The 18,096-nt window shown below is 40.3% G+C and overlaps 1 protein-coding gene across 1 annotated transcript in view; it reads left to right on the top strand.

Moving 5' to 3' along the window:
- Nucleotides 1–18,096, top strand: part of LOC133644665 (voltage-dependent R-type calcium channel subunit alpha-1E-like) — a 495,634-nt gene that overhangs the window by 246,559 nt on the left and 230,979 nt on the right. Inside the window, exons 22-23 of the mRNA XM_062039342.1 lie at nt 5,258–5,469; nt 7,687–7,798. Of these exons, the coding sequence (XP_061895326.1) occupies nt 5,258–5,469; nt 7,687–7,798 (324 nt within the window). The remainder of the gene's footprint in view (nt 1–5,257; nt 5,470–7,686; nt 7,799–18,096) is intronic.

Below are 18,096 nucleotides of genomic sequence, written 5' to 3'. Positions count from 1 at the left end.
ACTAACTGTAGTTACTGACAGTGGGTTTCTGAAGTGTTCCTGAGCCCATGTGGTGATATCCTTTACACACCAATGTCGCTTGTTGATGCAGTACAGCCTGAGGGATCGAAGGTCACGGGCTTAGCTGCTTACGTGCAGTGATTTCTCCAGATTCTCTGAACCCTTTGATGATATTACGGACCGTAGATGGTGAAATCCCTAAATTCCTTGCAATAGCTGGTTGAGAAAGGTTTTTCTTAAACTGTTCAACAATTTGCTCACGCATTTGTTGACAAAGTGGTGACCCTCGCCCCATCCTTGTTTGTGAATGACTGAGCATTTCATGGAATCTACTTTTATACCCAATCATGGCACCCACCTGTTCCCAATTTGCCTGTTCACCTGTGGGATGTTCCAAATAAGTGTTTGATGAGCATTCCTCAACTTTATCAGTATGTATTGCCACTTTTCCCAACTTCTTTGTCACGTGTTGCTGGAATCAAATTCTAAAGTTAATGATTATTTGCAAAAAAAAAATGTTTATCAGTTTGAACATTAAATATGTTGTCTTTGTAGCATATTCAACTGAATATGGGTTGCAAATCATTGTATTCCGTTTATATTTACATCTAACACAATTTCCGAACTGATATGGGAACAGGGTTTGTATATAGGCTGCAGGTGATGAGTTGATGGCAGGCAGGTGAGTTGATTAGGGATCTGGAGCTAGAAGCTGGCTAGAAGGTGGAGCCAAGCCTACCCCCAAAACACGGCCACTTTCACAAAGACACACAGAGACTGTGACAGCTGTCACCATCTGTTTAGCCAGAGTTGGACCCCAACGCAGATCAAAAAATAAATAAGAATAACAAAAAGTCCACTCAAAAGGGAGGGAATATCTAAGGATGCACACTCAAAGGGGAACTGCACTTTTTTTGCGAGACAAGAAGACAAAAAGTGTTGTTTTTTTAATGTAAAAGTTTTATGCAAAAATTGGCTCGTTTTTGGCGGCTAGCAATGCAGCCAATAGGAGCAATCCATTTTACCTCTAAGTTGCTTTAAAAATGCATCCTTCAATACTTCATTTACGTTCGTAACCTGTATAATAACCAAGCTGTAGCTACATTGTTATTGTAAGAGCATACTGACGAACTCTTTTTCTAGCGTAGTAAGACATCGGCATGCTAATGTCTCCTTTCGACTTAGTCCTTTAGGCCAAAAATAAGCTCTTTTGATCTTGATTTCAGATACTTCATCTATCTTCGATTTTCACGTTTTTCAGCATTACGATAAAGCTATTGTTCTTTTTCTGGACACAAAAAAGTTCAAACTCAGAGCCGTGTATAGAGAATGTCCCACCAAACAAGAGGCGCCATCTTTGCTACCAAAGGCGTTTGCGGCTGTGTCCGGAAACATGCAATTGCAGTTGTTTTGACGTCAGTTTTCTTGACAAAATCAGCCAAAATATAAATTCTAAATGAAGTTCTAAACATACTCTAGCTCATAAACTTACAATAAAACATGCTTTTAGTTTGTGAAAGTATCATTTTGTGGCCGTACTTGATGCACTCTGCTGCTACATTAATGCGGTGTTGAGTGACCAGCAGGCTATAAAACGTGCACTTGACTGCAAAAAACTAAACATTAGGTGCTCTATTAGGTCCTCCCAGTCTCTAAGCCAATTTAAATCTAGGCTAAAAACATATTTTTACTCCCTGGCATTCAAATCCAGTTAGACAGGATATCTTGGTTGTATTTATTTATTGGTTGTTTTTATTTATTGTTTTATCCTTTTTTATTTATTTATTAAATTTTAGTATTTTAGGTGATATATTCTGCACTTCTTTGAAGATATATTTTACTACTGTATTTTATCTATCCTTCCGTGTTACGATGTAAATGTGACACTATGCATACTTGCCAACCTTGAGACCAAAGAATTCGGGAGATGGGGGTGGGGGGGGTTTGAGGTGTGGGGATGGGGTTTGGTGGTAGCGGGAGATGTATATTGTAGCGTCCCGGAAGAGTTAGTGCTGCAAGGAATTCTGGGTATTTGTTCTGTTGTGTTTATGTTGTGTTACAGTGCGGATGTTCTCCCGAAATGTGTTTGTCATTCTTGTTTGGTGTGGGTTCACAGTGTGGCGCATATTTGTAACAGTGTTAAAGTTGTTTACACGTCCACCCTCAGTGTGACCTGTATGGCTGTTGATCAAGTATGCCTTGCAGTAACTCATGTGTGTGTAAAAACCGCATACATTATGTGACTGGGTCGGCACGCTGTTTGAACGGAGGAAAAGCGAACGTGGCGACAGGTTGTAGAGGACGCTAAAGACAGTGTCTTTAAGGCACGCCCCCAATATTGTTGTACGGGTGGAAATCGGGAGAAATTCGGGAGAATGGTTGCCCCGGGAGATTTTCGGGAGGGGCACTGAAATTCGGGAGTTTTGGCAAGTATGCACTATGTGCCCCTTTTCTTATGTCTGTACAGCACTTTGGCCAACTGGGGTTGTTTTTTTCAATGTGCTATATAAATACATAAACTGAAGTAAACTGAACTAAAAAAATACACAGAACGACCAAAAATATAAGTTATTACCCTCATTTTGCCCTAATCTTTAATAGCTTTGGACCAACAATCACGGAGAAATCATGACTTTTGTGTGGAGTATGTCAACTATGTATTGTTTCTAGTCATTGTGCTATCAATGCATGTACCTTTAGACTTAGACAAACTGTATTAATCTACTATCATCTATTATTACACCCAAAATGTGGGTTATTCTACTCTTTCAATGTCTACCTTGTCTATTTATATTCGTGTTTGATTTTCTCTTCTGCTGTTACCAAATAGCATTATCTTAGTTTTACTGAGATTCAAGGACAGTCTGTTTTTGTCAAATCATCTCATTACTTTGTTAATTTCTGTTATTATTTGTATTAGCTTCTGTGTGTTCTCTCCGAAACAAAACATAGAGGTTGTGCCGTGTGTTTACCTTGAACAAGACACTTCTAGTGTTGGCGGAAAACCTTCTCCTCCCATAGCTGTCTTCTTCCTGGGTCGCGAGGAAAGTGATCTTAAAGTTTTTCGCATTTCTTGCGGGTGGAGCGGCCCCTCGCTGCCCAACAGGACATTTTTACATGCCGAAAAACTAACAAAGAATTGCCGCAGATACGTAGCATGAGCCAAAGTTGGTAGCAGTCATGGCGCCCTGCAGTCACGTGAGTTCCTTTTGACCAATCATTGAGGGGATCGCCTGAAGCTGGGTTGGCCAAACTTTTTTCTATGCTCGGCTCTGTTGAGACTGGGTCAACAGTGCTTCTGCTGGTTGCAGCCAAGTACTGCACTTCTTTATCCATCCTTTCTTTTCATTTGTTACACACAATCGACTGGGTTCATGAGTCAATTCAAGGATTATTATACCCATCCAAAACGATATTTGGTTATGGTTATGGTGGTTATGGTTTGAGTTTATTTCGAACGTGCATACAATTCCATGATACATCCCAATGTCCAGTTTCTCTTTTTAACATGTTCGAAAAGGAGTAGGAAGGAGCAGAGCCCATTTAATCCTACTCCTTTTCCATTAAATAGCAATTGCTAACACTTGTTCACTTCCTGTTCTCAATTTATTCACAATATACTCCATAAAAAAAATAACATCAAAATAAATAAATAAACAATAAATAGTGAAGTAAGTTATATTTCATATAGTGAGATGAATACAATTATCAAAAAGTTATTTGTACTATGTAAACACATTGAGTTTGAACAGTTTCTTAAATTGTATCATATTAGTACACCGTTTTATTTCTTTACTTAATCCATCCCATAATTTAATTCCACATACTGTTATACTAAAGGTCTTAAGTGTTATACGTGCATACGAATGTTTTAAGTTTCTTTTTTTTTCTGAGGTTGTATTTCTCCAATCTGTTATTGAACAGATTTTAAAAAATTGTGGAAGGAAAAAAACAGATCTATAATTTGTAAATTGGTGGGTATCTTCAGTCCTATAAATCGGTACAACTTTAGCTATTTTCATTTTGTTTGGAAATGTGCCTGTTTGAAATGATAAGCTACTGATACACATTAATGGTCCTGAGATATCATAAATGAACTTTTCCATATCACTTCCATTACAATCGATTTATGTCTTGGATTTGCATTTATTCACGATTAACTATTTCCTCTTGTGTCACTTTCGTGAGGAACATTGAGTTGGGATTTCTATATATGGTGTATTTGAAGTCCATCCATCCATCCATCCATCTTCTTCCGCTTATCCGAGGTCAGGTCGCGGGGGCAGCAGCCTAAGCAAAGAAGCCCAGACCTCCCTCTCCCCAGCCACTTTGTCCAGCTCCTCCCGGGGGATCCCGAGGCGTTCCCAGGCCAGCTGGGAGACATAGTCTCCCCAACGTGTCCTGGGTCTTCCCTGTGGCCTCCTCCCTAGGGAGGTGTTCGGGTGGCATCCTGACCAGATGCCCGACCCACCTCATCTGGCTCCTCTCCATGTGGAGGAGCAGCGGCTTTACTTTGAGCTCCTCCCGGATGGCAGAGCTTCTCACCCTATCTCTAAGGGAGAGCCCCGCCACCCGGCGGAGGAAACTAATTTCGGCCGCTTGTACTCGTAATCTTGTCCTTTCGGTCATAACGCAAAGCTCATGACCGTAGGTGAGGATGGGAACACAGATAGGCCGGTAAATTGAGAGCTTTGCCTTCCGGTTGAGCTCCTTCTTTACCACATTGGATCGATACAGTGTCCGCATTACTGAAGACGCCGCACCGATTCGCCTGTCGATCTCACGATCCACTCTTCCCTCACTTGTGAACAAGACTCCGAGGTACTTAAACTCCTCCACTTGGGGCAAGATCTCCCCAACCCGGAGATGGCACTCCACCCTTTTCTGGGTGAGAATAATTTTGTATTTGAAGTGCTCAGTTAAAACTGGGTCTGGAATCCTTTCTACTAATTTTTGTCCAATATTTACAATGTAATTATTGAAGCTTTCTACTATTTCCTTCATCTTGTCAATATTTACGTTTGCATCTGAGAAGTATTGGGGTAATCTCTCTTAATGCCATTTTTAATAATGCTTTTGAGTATGCCCCATGTTGCTCTCATATTGTTTATTTGGAAGCAAACATACATACTCATCATATAAATAGATTTGATATGCCCAATAATGTGGTTAGGGTGTTGCACATACACAAATAGATACCACATCAGTTACAAATAGAAGTCATTGTAATGACTTTCTTAATCTCTGTACCTTTTAGACAGGCTGACCAAAGTTGTGGCGGGAACACCGAGGCACCAGACAACCATGCAGGTGTCCCAAAGCAGGCAGATACTCCCCAGGAAGAAGAACCATGTCCCCTTGTTGTGCCTGAGGGCAACGACGAAGACTTGGATCAATCTCAGCTCAGCTCCAGTGTGATCGTTGAGATGCCTGACATGGAAGCATCTATGGAGCTCTCCACAATCACAGGTAGCTGGTAGGCCAATGGCTGTTTATTGTTTATTGAATGGATCCCCATTAGCTGACGCCAAGGCGACTGCTAGTCTTCCTGGGGTCCATATAGGAGCATACAAAATAAAAATACAAAGAATACATGCATTACCAAACATTATACAAAGGAAAAATACAACAATAAACAATAAAACGATAAAAAAGCTAGTTAAACACATTGGTAACAATTCACGTCATGTGGGCAGCTGTAATAGGTGTATCTTCAAAGCTGTCTTGAATGACAATTTACTTTGTGAGAGATTAAAGGCCTACTGAAATTTAAAAAAAAAATTTAAACGGGGATAGCAGATCCATTCTGTGTCATACTTGATCATTTCGCGATATTCCCATATTTTTGCTGAAAGGATTTAGTATAGAACAACGATGATAAAGTTCGCAACTTTTGGTCTCTGATAATAAAAAGCCTTGCCCCTACCGGAAATTGCGTGACGACACCGGAGGAAGGACTGCTTCACATTTTCCTATTGTTTACACCAGCAGCGAGAGCGATTCAGACCGAGAAAGCGACGATTACCCCATTAATTTGAGCGAGGATGAAAGATTCGTGGATGAGGAACGTGAAAGTGAAGGACTAGCGTGCAGTGCAGAACGTATCTTTTTTCGCTCTGACCGTAACTTAGGTACAAGCTGGCTCATTGGATTCCACACTCTCTCCTTTTTCTATTGTGGATCACGGATTTGTATTTTAAACCACCTCGGATACTATATCCTCTTGAAAATGAGAGTCGAGAACGCGAAATGGACATTCACAGTGACTTTTATCTCCACGACAATACATCGGTGAAGCTCTTTAGCTACTGAGCTAACGTGATAGCATCGGGCTTTACTGCATATAGAAACAAATAAGTCCCTGACTGGAAGGATAGCCAGAAGATAAACAATACTAGCAAACTCTGGACATGTAACTACACGGTTAATGCTTTCCAGCTTGGCGAAGCCTAGCAATGCTGTTGCTAACGACGCCATTGAAGCTAACTTAGCTACGGAACCTCGACAGAGCTATGCTAAAAACATTAGCTCTGCACCTACGCCAGCTCTCATCTGCTCATCACGACCCGTGCTCACCTGCGTTACAGCGATCGACGGTACGACGTAGGACTTCACCCGATCACCGATGCGGTCGGCGGCCCGGAGACGGAGGAAGTCAAGGTGAGGTCGTTCGGCTAGCGCGTCTGCTATCCTCAAAGTCCTCCTGGTTGTGTTGCTGTAGTCCGCCGCTAATACACCGATCCCACCTACAACTTTCTTCTTTGCAGTCTTCATTGTTCATTAAACAAATTGCAAAAGATTCACCAACACAGATGTCCAGAATACTGTGGAGTTTTGAGATGAAAACAGAGCTTTTTGTATTGGATTCAATGGGCTCCGAATACTTCCGCTTCAACCGTTGACGTTACGCGCAAATGTCATCATATCGAAACGTTTTCAGCCGGAAGTTTGCCGGGAAATTTAAAATTGCACTTTATAAGTTAACCCGGCCGTATTGGCATTTGTTGCAATGTTAAGATTTCATCATTGATATATAAACTATCAGACTGCGTGGTCGGTAGTAGTGGGTTTCAGTAGGCCTTTAATGTGAGATGGCAACCGATTCCAGAATGATATACGTACATCTATACATGACTGTATGTTTGAGGAGATTGGTCCTGGGAGCAGGAAGTGCCAAATAGCCATTGCTGGCATTCCTAGTGTCATGAATATGTGTGTTATTTCATTTTAAAAACTGTTTGTAAAAGTAATCTGGTGATTCATCTAACATGATAGTTCTAAAGAACATAAGGAGACTACAATGAATCTTTTGTTCAACAGACAACCAGGAAAGGCGTGAATGCATAAATGAAATATTAGTGCGCAAAGAACATTTAAGTACCAGTCAAGCCACTCTGTTCTGAACAAGTTGCAGTTTGTTCAGGTCCGACTTAGTCGTAGCGGACCATATTATAGGACAGTAATGAAGATGACAGAAAACCAAGGACTGTATGACTTGACCCATTGTTGAGGATGTCAAGAAGGTGGAGCACTTCCTGACCATGGCTAAACCTCTTCCCATTTTCATTAAAATACCATCAATATGATCGGACCATGACAGTTGACTGTCTAGTAGCACACCAAGCAGTTTTGCTTTTTTTGTTTGTTTTTTGCTGTGATCACGACATCCAACTTTTTTTTCTCCAGTCAACAGCAAGGAACCTGAAGCCTCCAAGTGTGAAAAGGTGGAGCCTGACGATACTAGACCAGTGAACATCGTGACGCCTGACAGCATGTTCATCTTCAAACCAGACAACCTGTAAGCTCCCTTGGAAAACTCCTATATTTATCCTGCTCATGGGAGATTTACAGTAGATTCCCTTGACTTGGTTTATTTTTTATTTGTGTTTTTTTAAACAGATTAACTGTAACTATTATAAACAGTGTAAAAGTAAAGGTAAAAATATTCCCTTTTAACATAACTGGTGGCATGATTATAACATGGTGGAAAGGGAAGGTCAGGTAAATTTTTGTGTACACTGAACATGTTTTCCTTATTTGATATAGACATTTTTTTATTCTTATTGTTGGATTTTAATGATACTAGATACTCGAGGAAATAAAAATGACAAAAATTGTACAAAAAGTGCGGCCACCTCAGAGGTTCCACTGTGAAACCTGTAAGCCACATCAGGGTTTTCTTTGTTTTGTTTTTTATGACAAAATATATTCTTAACTGAAAGAGATTTTTAGTACGGTATACTAGTAGTATCGCGGTACTAATAAATCAAAACTGTACTATACTCTGTTTGAAAAGTACCAGTGACGTCACGTCGTGTCATTGCTGGTTTTATGAGCATGTTCGGCAGCGCACAATCACTGAGTACTTACAAGCAGACACAGTGTGTAGACAGAAAAGGGAGAACGAACGCATTTTGGCCTAAAAACTAACAATAAAGTTGAAGCTATAACACTGAAATGCTCACAGGAAGAGGTGCTTTAAGACATGTCTAGCTAGCTATTAGCGAACATCCATGCGCAGTACTTCTAAATCACTATTCCTAGCCTCTATGGCAGGCCTGGGCAATTATTTTGACTCGGGGGGCCAAATTTAGAGAAAAAAAATGTGTCTGAGGGCCGGTATATCTATTTTTAGAAACACTAATACAAAACCCCAAAATAATGTCTGATTGAATACTAAAAATGTTATGACAGACCACCTTAAAAAACGGAATGGAATTTAAAAAATTTTTTACTGAATGAGACACCCAGAATGTACATGAAAATAAAGAATGTGGCACTTACAATATTAACTATGAACGATAAAACACTGAATATTGACAACATATGAACGTCACACCCCCTCTCGATCAACATATTTTACAATCAAGCGAAACACAACAAAAATGCAACAAACACAGCGAAATATGAATGCGAAGTGTAATAAAAAACAACAACATACAATCTGATACATCTGATATATCACTAAGATTTAGAACTTTGTTGTAAAAATCTCCTTCCGTGTCTGTCCCTGACACCCTCATTTCAGGCTGGCCGCTCTGGAAACACTCTGTGGAAACGCTCCCCACCCACACTGCTTGGTGCCTCGTCTGAACTGCTGTGTCTTAGATTACCATGGTAACTAATTAGATTACCATAGTAACTAGTAGGGATGTCCGATAATGGCTTTTTGCCGATATCCGATATTCCGATATTGTCCAACTCTTTAATTACCGATACCGATATATACAGTCGTGGAATTAACACATTATGCCTAATTTGGACAACCAGGTATGGTGAAGATAAGGTCCTTTTTTTTAAAAAAATTAATAAAATAAAATAAGAGAAATACATTTAAAACATTTTCTTGAATAAAAAAGAAAGTAAAACAATATAAAAACAGTTACATAGAAACTAGTAATTAATGAAAATTAGTCAAATTAACTGTTAAAGGTTAGTACTATTAGTGGACCAGCAGCACGTACAATCATGTGTGCTTACGGACTGTATCGATATATATTGATATATAATGTAGGAACCAGAATATTAATAACCGAAAGAAACAACCCTTTTGTGTGAATGAGTGTGAATGAGAGTGAATGAGTGTAAATGGGGGAGGGAGGTTTTTTGGGTTGGTGCACTAATTGTAAGTGTATCTTGTGTTTTTTATGTTGATTTAATTAAAAAAACAAAAACAAAAAAACAAAAAAAACAATACCGATAATAAAAAAAAAGGATACCGATATTTTCCGATATTACATTTTAAAGCATTTATCGGACATCTCTAGTAACTAGTATATCATGCAAAATTGCAGATTCCAACCATTGAAATACTTTATATAGTTCAAAACTTACGGTCATTTGAAAACATCTTAAAGATATAAACAAATTATTTGGGAATGTCCGTCGGGCCAGATTGAAAAGTTTAACGGGCCGCATGTGGCCCCCGGGCCTTAATTTTCCCAGGTCTGCTCTATGGCAACAAATAAAGTAAGTTTCTTACCATTCAAAAACATCCCCACAGCATGATGCTGCCACCACTATGCTTCACTGTAAGAATGGTACTGATTGGCCTGCTGATGAGCGGTGCCTGGTTTCCTCCAAAGAGAGTCTTTCAGCCTTATTGGTGGATTGCTGCATAGATGGTTGTCCTTCTATAAGGTTCTCTTCTCTCCGCAGAGGACTGCTTTAGCTCTGACAAAGTGACCATCGGGTTCTTGGCAAGTTGGTAAAGACCAATCCCGTCCTGCGCCTTCCTGCCCATCCCCGCTCATTGTGTTTTGTGAATTTGTGCCTGGGCAAAATATCGTCTCAGGGGCCGTGAGTTTGAGGCCCCTGGTTCAGTCGGTCAGCCAGCTCGAGGAAGAGTCCTGGTGGTTCCAAACTTCTTCAATTTTACGGATAAAGAAGGCCACTGTGCTCATTGGGAGTTTCAAAGTAGCAGTTATTTTTCCATACCCTTCCCCAGATGTGTGCCTCGACACAATTCTGTCTCAAAATTGCTTCGACTTCTGGCTTGGCTCATGCTGTCAAGTGTGGCATCTTATATATAGACTAGGGATGTCCCGATCCGATATTTGGATCGGATCGGCCGCCGATATTTGCCAAAAAATGCGTATCAACAAGGCATGGGAAAATGCCGATCCAGATCCAGTTAAAAAAAAAAAACTCCGGTCCGTGTTTTCCAACGCACCGATTCAAATAATACATTCCACTTTTCTGCTGTTCCCTATTTTCCGTTCCGCATTTTCCAGCACACCTTCAACACATCCACAGGTCTGTGGATTCTCACGCAGTTGCTTTTAGCTGCTGGCATTACACGACAGGCTCTTCTGTGTCTCCCTCTCACAGACAGCAAGCGCACCTTCTTACACACGTCACATACTGTCACGTCATACGTCACATATGTATACGCCCTCCCCGAGCAGAGAGGTAGCAGCATGGCTAACGTTAGCTGTGATGCTAGCGCAGCCGTGCGAGCAACGTTCCCTCTAAGGCATACTTCAATCAATCAATCAATGTTTATTTATATAGCCCTAAATCACAAGTGTCTCAAAGGGCTGTACTTGCCAACCTTGAGACCTCCGATACCGGGAGGTGGGGAGCGGGGGGGCGTGGTTGGAGTGGGGCGGGGGGCGTGGTTGGGGGCGTGGCTAAGAGGGGAATATATTTAAGCTACAATTCACCAACTCAAGTATTTCACATATATATATATATATATATATATATATATATATATATATATATATATATATATATATATATATATATATATATATATATATATGTGTGTGTATGAAATACTTGACTTTCAGTTAATTCTCGCTATATATATATATATTTATTTTATTATACATATAAATAAAAGAAATACTTGAATTTGAGTGTTCTGGAGGCTATCCAGTAGATGGCAGTATTGTCCTGTTTAAGAGTGTCACAACATTGCTGTTTACGGCAGAAGAACTGCTTTACGGTAGACTAAACGTGACTGCTGTTGTTGTGTGTTGTTACCGCGCTGGGAGGACGTTAATGAAACTGCCTAACAATAAACCCTCATAAGAAACCAAGAACTCGCCCTCGATCATTCTACAGTTATGACGTCATTGGGCAGGCAAGCTGTTTATATTGTGGGAAAGCGGACGTGAGAACAGGCTGTCCCCACTCAGGTCCGCATTGAGCTGGAGGGGGCGTGGCCTCCAGCTCCGGCTGAATACCGGGAGTTTGTCGGGAGAAAATTTCTGCCGGGAGGTTATCGGGAGAGGCGCTGAATACCGGGAGTCTCCCGGTAAAAACGGGAGGGTTGGCAAGTATGCTCTAAGGTGCGCGCCTGTGCAATTGCGCACTGCTCAAGCATAGCAATTATATGCCCCGCACAAAATCAAATAAAAAGATAAGCGCATAACAATTTTCGACACACGGACACGACAGAGAAAACCGTTTTCGTCATCATTGTTCAAATATTGTAACGTCTGTCAAGACGCTTATCTCCATTCGGTGCCACACGCCCACACCATCAAAATGCAGAGGCAAAAATTCAACACCGTATGAAAAAATTTGTGATTTTTTTAGTTGTGATTTCCTTCTCCGCATGAAAGTTTAAAAGTAGCATATATTAATGCAGTATGAAGAAGAATGTTTTAATGTAGACATGCGAGCCTTGAAAGAAAATTTTGAAAATCAAGACTACATTTCCTGCAAATGGGTGCATTTCTACCCTATATTTTAACTTTAGATTTATTCTCATATCAAACTCTTTTGGCTGTCTTATTGACACTTACATCCGGCGCCCCCCTCCACACCCCGGATTATAAATAATGTAAATAATTCAATGTGATTATCTTGTGTGATGACTGTATTATGATGATAGTATATATCTGATAGTATATATCTGTATCATGAATCAATTTAAGTGGACCCCGACTTAAACAAGTTGAAAAACTTATTCGGGTGTTACCATTTAGTGGTCAATTGTACGGAATATGTACTTCACTGTGCAACCTACTAATAAAAGTCTCAATCAATCAATCAAAACACATAGAATCATCATACTGCTGTGATTATATGCATCAAGTGTTCATTCAAGGCTAAGGCAAAATATCGAGATAATATCGTGTATCGCAATATGGCCTTAAAATATTGCAATATTAAAAAAAGGCCATATCGCCCAGCCCTAGTTCAATGATGCCATTTCTGTTTATCATGTATAATTGTGTCTATTTAGTGTTTATCCTTGAATAAACAGGTCAGTTTCTTGTTACCAACCATTGTGTATTATTCAAACTCACCTAATTCAGCTGGCTAGTTGTTATCAAGAGTACTAAAAACCCTTTTCAACATGACTCTGACAACTAAGTAGGCTAAATAACTTTAAACTTTAATACATGCTCGGATAGGCCAGTATCGGTCAGTATCGGTATCGGATCGGAAGTGCAAAAACAATATTGGTATCGGATCGGAAGTGCAAAAACCTGGATCGGGACATCCCTAATATAGACAGGTGTGTGCCTTTCCAAACCATGTCCAACCTACTGAATTTACCACGGGTGGACTCCAATTAAGCCGTAGGGACGTCTCAAGGATGATCAGTTGAAGCAGGATGCTCCTGATCTCACTTTTGAGCTTCTTGGCAAAGGCTGTGAATACTTACTTATGTGCCGTATTTTACAGACTTTAAGGCGCTCTTTAAATCATTTCATTTTCTCCGTGTGTGTGTGCGTGCGTGTGTGTGTGTGTGTGTGTGTGTGTGTGTGTGTGTGTGTGTGTGTGTGTGTGTGTGTGTGTGTGTGTGTGTGTGTGTGTTCTGGCAATGCTTACTTAATGGGGACATCGCTCTGTTTACACCAGGGGTCACCAACGCGGCGCCCGCGGGCACCAGGTCGCCCGTAAGGACCAGATGAGTCGCCCGCTGGCCTGTTCTAAAAATAGCTCAAATAGCAGCACTCTCGTCAGCTGATGCGCGAGCGCGTAACTGCAGCTGCTTGGCAACCAGCCAAACCCCACTTAATAAAATTATATTTCATTTTAGAGCACATCCACATCCCTATTCACCTAGGCAACCCCAGGAAACGTATATAATTCGGCATTATCAGTTTACGTTCACGCGCAGGTATAACGCGGCGCGCTCCCGTCTCGTCTGCTGGTGCGCGAGCCCGGTAATTAGACAGCTATGTCAAATAAAGGAGGACAAAAGACGCCAGCGCAGAGTGGAGAAAGGTTTGGTTCATTACAGATAACACAGAGTTGTGCCAAAAGTGTACTATAATCAAAAGCTGAACGGACAGCCGGTAAGATTGCACTTTATTTCTCTTTGTGGGTGTGGCGCACATGTTGCGCTTGTGAGATGGGGGGGGTAGTTGTGTGCATGTAGCGTGCTTAGTCTGGAGGCTAAATACACACAGTGTTTTGTGTAACTGTTGTTTAGTAAGGAAGTGTTGATATTCTTTGCTTAGTTTGATAAATGTTGGAGCAGTTTGCTTCATCAGGAGGGTGAAGTCGCTCAACTTAAAGTGTTGGATTTAACTGTGTTGGATCATTGGCTGCTAGTGAGGGCATAGAAAATGGGTATTTTTCTACCAGCAGACAGCGTTTAAGATTGAGTGATTCACTGCTAAATTAATAATATATTTATATTGGATATGGATTTTAAATATGTATCTAAAATAGGTGGTTAATTGGTTAGGTATTTATGTATTTGCATATTGGGTTTTCTGCTGCATTTATCTATTGTGTTTCTGGTGTTAAATGTATTTTATATGTATCTTGGTGCATTTATGTTGAGACAATTTATTTAAAATCTGAATTAACTCAAAGGGAAAATATTAATCCATTTTCTTGCACTTGTTTAATTGTTAAGTGTTTGATAGCCTGATTAATAATTGTAAATTATGGGATTGATAATTGATTGATTTTTTACAGCATGTTAATCTTGTGGTGTTTTGTCCTTAAAGGTTTTTCACCTACTAAAGAAGCTAAAGGCTACTAAAGACAGCTAATGACAGCTAAAGAAACTAAAGTCTACTAACACTGCTAAAGACTGCTAAAGAAGAAAACAGAAGCTGTTTCTTCGTTGGAAAAACTTGCAAACTAAAGGAAAATAAAAGGAAAAAAGTAACTACGGTCTGGTCTTTTGAGTGAAATCCAGAAGCCACATTCAGCATTGGTACATTACTTCAAGTGTGGGATAAGCACAGTGAAAAAAGCAAAACACTTGACAAGCACTTACCAGTCAGCTGCCTCTATTTTTTAAATGTTATTTATTTACTAGCAAGCTGGTCTCGCTTTGCTCGACATTTTTAATTCTAAGAGAGACAAAACTAAAAAAAAATTTAAAAATCCAAGAGAATATTTTAAAGACTTGGTCTTCACTAACTGACAAAGAAACAGATAACAGATTTGGTGTCCAGTTCAAAGTGTGACATGATTTGAGAGTTGACTTTTGTATTTTACATGAGTTATTATTTGTACAAACATGGTGCAAAGTAATTCATGATTTGTTCAAAAATGTTAGTGGCTAGCTAGTTAAAATGGGATATTGTGATTTCACAAGACTGTCATAAAAGTGATCATTTGAAAATGTTCAATTTGAAAAATGTGCACTTAGAGAAAATATAAAAATAAAGTGTTGCATATTGATATTTATCTGTTTCTATCAGTGGCGTGCCGTCACTAGAGGCAGGGGAGGCACCGCCTCACCAGCCATCATGGAAAGAAAAAAAAAGTAAAAAGAAAAAAAAATTTATTAAATTGTTATGTGTATCCAGTGATTATACTAAAGTTATTTTCCATTTAACTTCACCATTTTTGGATTATTTTTATTTTTATTTTCACATTTGCCGTTCAAATACTGAGAAGAGACGGTGCGGTGATCAGCAGCCAGTTGAGGCACGTCACTGCGTTGTGCCTCAACATGGATTGTGCGCAATGACTCGGCTAACTGCTGGCTTGCTGTGCAGTGAGACTGTATTGCTATATGAATTATATTATACATTTCCATAGTTTAGTTAGCTGAGGTGTATAATGTACAGTGTATTTTGTCAACAACTGTATGTGTGTAACATATTTTTAGTGCTGAGCATTCATAAAACTCTGCTGCGAAGACGCACTGTGTGAGGCTCGTCTCATAACCCCGCCTCCTGGTGCCAAGCACCTCCGCCGCAGAATGCACCGCCCGACGGGAGCGCCGCGGCCACACCAACCAAAGCCCACACCCAAACCCTCCACATGCAAGACCGAATCCACCCAAAAAAAAGTCACTTAACAAGAAGCCAAAAAGTGCAAAAACAACAATGCTCGCGCTGGAGAAGCCGCGAACGACCGCAGGGACACAACATTAGGTACACCTGCACTGCAGGTTCATATGTTTTTAAATTTGACTGTGATGATGCAGTCGTGCCTCACCAGACATTAACCTCACCGCACGCCACTGGTTTCTATATATATTAATTGTGAGAAATCATTAAGATGATCAGTGTTTCCACAAAGATAAATATCATTAATTATCAATAATAACATAGGGTTAAAGGTAAATTGAGCAAATTGGCTATTTCTAGCAATTTATTTAAGTGTGTATCAAACTGGTAGCCCTTCGCATTAATCAGTACCCAAGAAGTAGCTCTTGGTTTCGAAAAGGTTGGTGACCCCTGGTTTACACAGTCACCTTTAGGGGACCTCTGACGGTATGGGGACAAAAACACAGGTACCCTAAAGGGAAACCTTTTTAAATGATAGTCAGATCCATTCTGAAGATGCCTAAGTGATTTTTAAGCTTTGGCCCATAAAACATGTTTACTGGTTAGTTTGATTGTGAGACATATTGCACAGCAGCCCCCTCACCGGGCCGTAGCTGGTACATTTAAGTGGTGAAACTTCCTATAAGAGGACAGCTGTAGTGCTGTATTCTGAAGATCATGTCATATTTAATTTGAACTTTTTTTTTTATTTTTTAAATGGTCCTCAGTAGTCACGTACAAATTTGTGTGAATCATGCAAAATGATTTAAATTTGGTCCCCATTAAAACTCTTTTTTCCCCAGGGTCCCCAGTAAGAATGATAAGCACATTACTTCATCAATGCAGAGATTTAAAGATGTGTATGAGCTAACTGGGCAGTGGCCATTTTACCTAATTTTTTTATGCCTCCGCAACCTCTAGAAAGTGTGGTCCCCACAAGTGATGATCAAAAACTGTATATGTGTGTGTGAGTGTGTGTGTGTGTGTGTGTGTGACCCCTTTAATGCGCCTAATATACGGCATAATTCTGGTTGTGCTTACCGACCTCGAGGCAATTTTATTTGGTACATGGTGTAATGATAAGTGTGACCAGTAGATGGCAATCATACATAAGAGATACATGTAAACTGTTAGATGGCGCCAGTAAACAACATCAAAACTTTAAATGTTCAATTGAGAAAATTACACACGGCGCTAAAAAAAAATGTCAAAATGTTTTTGGTACTACTTTGGTAAGCTATGAAGCTGCACCACTTGATGGATTGTCGGCGCATTAAAAATACGTGTATTATTATGGTGTGTGTGTATAAGGACCGCAAAATGGCACCGATGAGTATTACCTGCCGTTGTGTTTTGCAATATTATGCAAAACCAACGTTTCTTACCTTCTGGTGCCTGCTAATCTGTATTTGAGATCTGCATTAGTCCTGAAAATGTGCACGTGTCTGCCATTGTAGTCCGTGACGACTTCTTCTTTTTCTCTATGTTCTTACGTGGCATTCATCTTCCGCTGTTGCCATTTCTAATATAAAGTAGCGTAAAGTTCTTACTTGTATCTGTTAGTAGACTAGCTATCAAGGCGCTAAAAACTGTCGTGGGTTTACATAATTCACACATGGAACTTTAGTTATTAGACGGTTTTTCACGGGACACATTTCCGGCGTTGTTGTTGCATTATTGAGCCACGGATGAGGAGATGCAGTGAAACAGAAATATCGGTACCCCATTGAAAACAATACAAAATAGCTCTGTTTTCATCTCATAATTCCACAGTATTCTGGACATCGGCGTTGGTGAATCTTTTGCAATTTTTTAATGAACAATGGAGACTGCAAAGAAGAAAGTTGTAGGTGGGATCGGTGTATTAGCGGTTGGCTGTAGCAACACAACCAGGAGGACTTACTTGGATAGCAGACGCGCTAGCCGACACTAGCTGCCAACCGCACGGATGATCGGGTGAAGTCCTTCGTCGCGCCGTCGATCGCTGGAACGCAGGTGAGTACGGATGTTGATGAGCAGATGAGGGCTGGCTGGCGTAGGTGGAGCGCTAATGTTTTTATCATAGCTCTGTGAGGTCCGGTTGCTAAGTTAGCTTCAATGGCGTCATTAGCAACAGCATTGTTAAGCTTTGCCAGGCTGAGAATTATTAACCGTGTAGTTACATGTACATGGTTTAATAGTATTGTTGATCTTCTGTCTATCCTTCCAGTCAGGGATTTATTTATTTTGTTTCTATCTGCATTTGAGACAGATGCTATCACGTTAGCTCAGTAGCTAAAGAGCTTCGCCGATGTATTGTCGTGGAGATAAAAGTCACTGTGAATGTCCATTTCGAGTTCTCGACTCTCATTTTCAAGAGGATATAGTATCCGAGGTGGTTTGAAATACA

The sequence above is a fragment of the Entelurus aequoreus genome, linkage group LG27 (assembly GCF_033978785.1).
Source record: "Entelurus aequoreus isolate RoL-2023_Sb linkage group LG27, RoL_Eaeq_v1.1, whole genome shotgun sequence".
NCBI lineage: Eukaryota > Metazoa > Chordata > Actinopteri > Syngnathiformes > Syngnathidae > Entelurus > Entelurus aequoreus.
Note: the sequence above shows the minus strand (reverse complement) of the source record. Positions and strands in the feature narration are given on the sequence as shown.